The 6,212-nt window shown below is 39.6% G+C and overlaps 1 protein-coding gene across 1 annotated transcript; it reads left to right on the top strand.

Annotated features, from left to right (window-relative positions):
- Window positions 1-801: 801 nt before the first annotated feature.
- Window positions 802-5,937, top strand: TPBG (trophoblast glycoprotein). The gene is made up of 2 exons (XM_083177141.1): window positions 802-1,142; window positions 1,622-5,937. Exon 2 carries the CDS (start codon window positions 1,874-1,876, stop codon window positions 3,074-3,076), a length of 1,203 nt encoding a protein of 400 aa, XP_083033267.1. The 5' UTR covers window positions 802-1,142; window positions 1,622-1,873; the 3' UTR covers window positions 3,077-5,937.
- The last annotated feature ends 275 nt before the right edge of the window (window positions 5,938-6,212 follow it).

Genomic DNA, 6,212 nt, shown 5'->3' with positions numbered 1-6,212 from the left:
ATTTTGCCCTGGAGCTTTGATGATAACATTAATGATATCGCTCATGGAGCATATTGTATAGTGTGTATCAAGCTATAGATGTACACTACTATTTAATGGGAATCGCGTATTACCACACATTTGATCGCATATATTAAATATCACGCAGGTACTGACTACTGGTGGGAAGTGTGTATCCAGGGTATAAAGTGGTCATGCGGAGAAGGGCAAACTAATTTCTCTATGTCACCTAATTATACCCCCTCCCCTCCATCCATTAGGTAGAGACAGGGCCAGGGGTAGGGTTTTTGGCATCCCCCTGCAACTAGAATTATTTTCTGGGAGAATTACTGTGCAGGGCCACTGTGGAGGTTAAAATGTTTCACCTCACCATTAGAGGTACCCCGTTCCCCCTCACTTTAACCCCTGTGTGTATCCATCAGCACATCATCACTGTATGTATCCATACTAAGGTAAGGAACATACTTATGTTATGTCAACGTCAAAACAATACAGAAAAGAAATGCTAAGGACGCCACAGTGCTACCCGTAACAACAGTGCAAGCAGTGTGAGTGACACCAGGCTGCACTGGTAGTGGAGGGGGGTTGGCACCCTGCAGCAGGGCCTATTCCCAGTCTATAAAAACATGACAAAGTTTGGAGCCTGTAGCCAGTTCGGACAGCAATATGTGCCACCGTGCTTCTCACACATGCATCTGCTGGCTGGCTGCTCACACACATCACACAGCAACCAGCCTCATGCCTCCTTGCTGATAGGGGGAGGAGAAAGGCAGCGGCAGTGTGCACCAGGGAAGGGACGCTCACACCCAGCCCACTCACACTCACAGAGCTGGAAGGCTGCACGTAGCCGCTCCTGTGCTCCCGGGACCAGCTATGTCCAGTATATTGCTGGCCGATCCCGCAGGCTGTGTATGTGGCACAGGAGAGACCCTCCTGCAAGGTGATGCTGTGCCCGGACCCCTCCTGCCTGCTCTGCTGATGGTATTTCCCCGGGAGGCTGGACCAGGAGCAGCAGGAGAACGGAGTAAGAGGCAGCTGCTGTGAACAGGGCTGGAGCGGAGGAGCTGCCGCTGCTGCTGATGCCGAGAGACCTGTGCTGGGAATCCCTGGTAAACAAGCAGAGGAGGGGAACCCTGCTGCAGGTACAGTACATATAAAGTGGGACTGAGTATGACACTACTGTGGCGTAAGCCTCTGGCTGCTCTGGGACAAGTTAGTCTCTGAGTTGTGAATGTTTGTAGAGTTTGTTGGATGTGTGCTTCCATCCCTGTGGCCGTCCCGGACACTGTTTCTCCCTGCACTACGGTCTGTCGGGATAGCAGTGATTGTGTGCTAGTAGTACCAGTTGCCTGCGTTCTGTGAGACCTACTTAATGATAGAGGCTGGAGGGGGAAGGGGAAACCCATTGGAAGATGATCAAGGGCGTGGATAATGTAACCTGAAGCCTGAATTAACCCGACGACATGTAAGAGCAAGCAAAGGGAGAAATGAGAAATGCTTTCCTAGGGGAGGGAGTCTTTGATGAAAGACTGGATTAAGAACACTGCTTTGTGGGCAATCTGTGCTCTATCCTCCTTTTATCATTCATATGTCTGAGTTCTCTTTTGTATTTTTACTCCAGGTCTGACTGTGGAATAAACTCTGAGAGTGAGACGAAGAGCTGCACCAGCACCTGGGAGATATACAGAAGTGGGTCCCTTCAGTTCTGTGCTGTAAGAACTAGCATCAGGACAGACCCGAACTACACACTGCACTTCCCGCTGTCCTGCCTGTTGCAGAAACATTTGGGAATTAAAGCAAAAACAGATTGTGCACGAAGCCCCCTTAAGGGGCACCCTGGGTTTCACTTCTAACAGAAACAAAAACAGGGACAATGATTTCCTCTGACATACACTCTCTCCTGGGATTTTGGAGGAGGGATCCCGGATTAGGTGGGCATGGAAAAAGTATGAAAGGTTCGCTATTGTTAGTGATAATTCTTGTGCATGTTTTGGGAGATGTGTGGTCCCAGTCTGAACAGCAGTTCCTCTGTCCTGGGTTCTGCGAGTGCTCTGAGATTGCCCGGACTGTGAAATGTGTGAATAAGAATCTTACTGATGTACCCAAAAACCTACCTTCATATGTAAAGAACCTCTTTATTACACAAAACCATATTACCAGCCTACAGGAAGGAGCATTCAATCAAACCCTGGCAGACCTGTCTAATCTTAGTCTCAGTGGCAATCACCTCCAGATACTGGGCAGTAGTGTCTTCCAAAACATTCCCAGCCTTAGGCATCTGGATCTTAGCAACAATATGCTCGAGAACGTAAGTCACTTAATTTTCCAAGTTGGCGGGAACCACAGCAGCCCAATTTTAGAACTGAACCTCAGCAACTCTTTATACAATGAATCATCAATATTCTTATTCGCAAGAAGCTTTCAGAGTGGATCACTGCATAACCTCCAAACCCTGGATCTGAGTAGGAACAATTTATTGTATTTACCCACAGATATATTCAGTTCATTGCCCAACCTCAAACACCTTGACCTAAGCAACAATTCCCTGTTGCGCATCAAAGCTGGGACTTTCACAAACCTCAACCACCTCGAGACCTTGGATCTAAGACACAACTCTCTAAAGAACCTGAGAAACACAACACTTCTAGATTTCTCCAACCAGCCAGGTCTGACAATTCAACTAAGTAACAACAGCTGGATGTGTGATTGCGAAATTGAGTTTTTTGTCACATGGCTCAAGGAGACCTCCATCGTGAAAGACCCATCCAACTTGCTTTGCTTCTCCCCACAGAAGATGTTGGATGTTCCACTACTCTCTGTCAAAACCTCAGAGCTTGAATGTCCACCTTATGATATTGATACCAGCTTACAAACCTCCTATGTGTTCCTGGGGATAGTGCTAGCCCTTATAGGAGTGATCTTTCTCCTTGTTTTATATTTGAACAGAAAAGGTATTAAAAAATGGATCTATAACATCAGAGATGCATGTAGAGATCATATGGAAGGCTACCATTACAGATACGAAATTAATGCAGATCCCAGGCTAACAAACTTGAGCACAAACTCTGATGTATAGAGATTATTTTTTCACACAGGAGCAACACTTTATCTATGCATGAACTTACTGTACAGATAATGCATCTAACCCCTGAGCTTGTTCTCCTCACTCCCTGCTGGAAAAGCTGAACAGAAAAAAAATAAAAGACTCCATGCAGGAATTTTGAATGCCTCCATCTGACTGTGAAGTTTATTGCTGCATTATGATTTACTCTGCCCTGTAGACACTGAGCATTGCATGCTAAACATCCATACATAACAGATTTGACTCATTTTGCTGTTATTAGGAATCTAATCTTACAATATAGATCTAAAAGAAATGTGCAGCAACAGTGCTCTTGTTTTGGTTCTTTCCGTTTCTGAATAAGTACTACCCATTGCCAATTCAGATCCGATCAACTGCCTCAAGTTTTTTTTTGTTTACTTTTTTTTGTGTATGTTGTCTGTTTTCAAACTTTATTTGTTCTTTGTGAAACTGCTAAATTGTGAGAACGCAGCAAAGCTAATTGCAGATCTTTGCATGTTCAACATGGAGACTATTGCATAGATAGCATGTTTGGTTTTTTTATTTGAAATTCTAGACTGGGAAACATCCACAATAATACTTTTGCACTGTTTTTTGTAAAAAAAAAAAAAAGATATGCAGTTTATATTAAAACAGAATTTCTATAAACTGCAGCTTACTTTTAATAACTCAAACTCAATAAAGGATATATAAAAATAATTGTCGTGTGGACATTTTTCTGCCAAAAATTGTTTTGTACTTTGTAACTTTTGTAAATCAAGAGAGGGAAAATGCAGGTTTCGGTTTTGTTTTTTTATATGTTATGGAGAGCTTCCAAGTGTCATATCGGGGGAATTTGTGCTTTAAACTCTTATTTTGTAGAGTGCCTGCTTCAGTAGAGCTAGAACAATATACATGCTGTATAGTGTACACTCAATAAACAATTGGCTGAAAAACAAATATATGGTATTAATAACCTGTATTAATTTGTCATTGCTTTTTTGTAATACAAAAATCTCGCCAAGATGTTTTGAAGAATGAATTATAATGCAGGTACCTTTTTTATGTAACCATTCATATTTGTGAACAAATCATTAAGTGTAAAATGAATATATGGTATATTTAAATAGCAATATATAGGCAGCAATGTGAAAAGTGTAATGAGTGGTTAGGAGGTTGGTTAACCCCTAATCATTGTGTCTTAATTTATTGGGTGGGGGCAATTGCATGAATGTGTAATGTTTCATACTGGTAAACTTTGCAGGGGCCAATGCATGGGTTTTGTCTCACCATAATTATCTGCTCTGATTACAATCTGAACAGTGTGTTCTCATTGTCAGATAATTCTGTCATAACGGTCAAACTGCACAGATGCCTTATTTCATAATTATTTTTTGTAATGTAACTGTTTTATTTCTCTTTAGCTGGCATTATGGTGTGGGTGTGATATATTATTATTTTTTTTCATTATTTATTTTATTTTCTTCTAGGAATTTGGCAAGGACGGTTGTATATGGTTAACTGTGCTAATTAATGGATACGCTTTGATTGTATTAGAACACAACTTAAAGTACATATAGTCTTAAATGAACTTCTAATTGTGTCCTACAACTAATGTTTGACTATGCAGCGGCGTGCAGCTTTTTTATATAAAGTAATACTTTTGAGCTTCTTTTGAAATGAAAATGCATGGAGCTGCACTCCTAACCCTATACATGTATATTTGTTTTCTATTTGCTCCTACCGTTTACATGTTGAAGACCCATAGGTCCAGAAAAACTATTACCTACTTATTTGTACAACATGAGGATGTAAAGACAACATATAAGGGTATTCTGATGTGATAAATACTGACTGAGGAATAATGCTTGAAAACTTTTAATAGTATTACAAAATTGTATGAAATTAAGAATTGTTACAATGGAGTGTGTGATATATAATAAAATCATGGAAGCCTTGTATAACTTAATAGGGACCCTGCTCATAATGTTTTACTAATCAATTAATATTACAATAGCTATTAACTGTACTCTCAATAGGGTAAAAGTGTGCCTGATAACTTGTAGCATGGAAATACTGGTGGTGCAAACAGCCAAGGTCTGCAGTTTGCTTCTGGAAGTCTTATTTCAGTGAACTTGCTAAAGCACAATGCAATTGTATCTTTGAAATCATTCTCTTGTTCTGTTGGATTTTGTGATGTGAATTAAAAAATGTTCCCATTTTATTTTCACATTTCTATCTGTAATCCAAGATACAATAAAATCTTTATCTTCTATGTAAATATATCCCTTAATTTTATATAATGGCTGATGATCAAGCATTTCTATCTAATCGAAGACCTATCATCCCCAGTAACTTAAGAATTGATGAATTATTTATTAAAAGTATTATGGATTGTGTCTTTAGAACATGATCAAGATATCGATCTATTACCTGCGATATTTGGGACTTGGGATAAGGTTGTGTCACCTGTATTTTGGAATACAGTGTCTATGTACATTTAAAATGTGCCTGTTATTCTTCCAACGCTGTTCCTGGCATTCTACTTCTCATTTATATTGTTTAGCAGCACCCCTAACAGTGACTGCAGAAAGCAATACTTTGTGATGAATGTATACGATTAGCATAAGTAGCTATTTACCAACAGTTTTTATAACTTTCTGGATAACAATGATATGCTAAAATTTGTGTCAATTGTTCTTGTGTTCTGCAATAATTCCGCACAAGTATATAACAAACAATGGTGGGGGTCACCAAATAGATGGGATCCTACAACAAGGGGTCGATGAAAGTGTGTTATTGAATTTTGAAAGAAAACATTATGGATAAAATATTTATTTATTGTTATATCAAAAATAAATTGCTTGAATACATGATCCTACTGTGTGAAGTCATTATTAAAATTTGCATGTAATGTGCTTATCGCATCATATCAATGATACAAAATTATCGATCACAATATCAGACCTAGGGGTATGTTTACTAAAAGTCGATTTTTGTTGATTTACATTTATTTCAAATCCATGAAAATCTATCTAAATCACAGGTTCTCAAAGACAGTCCTCAGGACCCCAACAGTGCATGTTTTCCAGGTTTCCTCACAGAATCAAAAGGTGAAATAATTAGCTCCACTTTTGGATCTTTTCAAATG

Source organism: Crinia signifera, chromosome 3 (genome assembly GCF_055691185.1).
Source record: "Crinia signifera chromosome 3, ASM5569118v1, whole genome shotgun sequence".
In the NCBI taxonomy this organism is placed as follows: domain Eukaryota; kingdom Metazoa; phylum Chordata; class Amphibia; order Anura; family Myobatrachidae; genus Crinia; species Crinia signifera.
This window is presented reverse-complemented; position numbering and strand designations above follow the sequence as displayed.

Coding starts and splice junctions, on each gene's coding strand:
- TPBG (XM_083177141.1), top strand. CDS start 1,874: ATGATTTCCTCTGACATACACTCTCTCCTGGGATTTTGGAGGAGGGAT.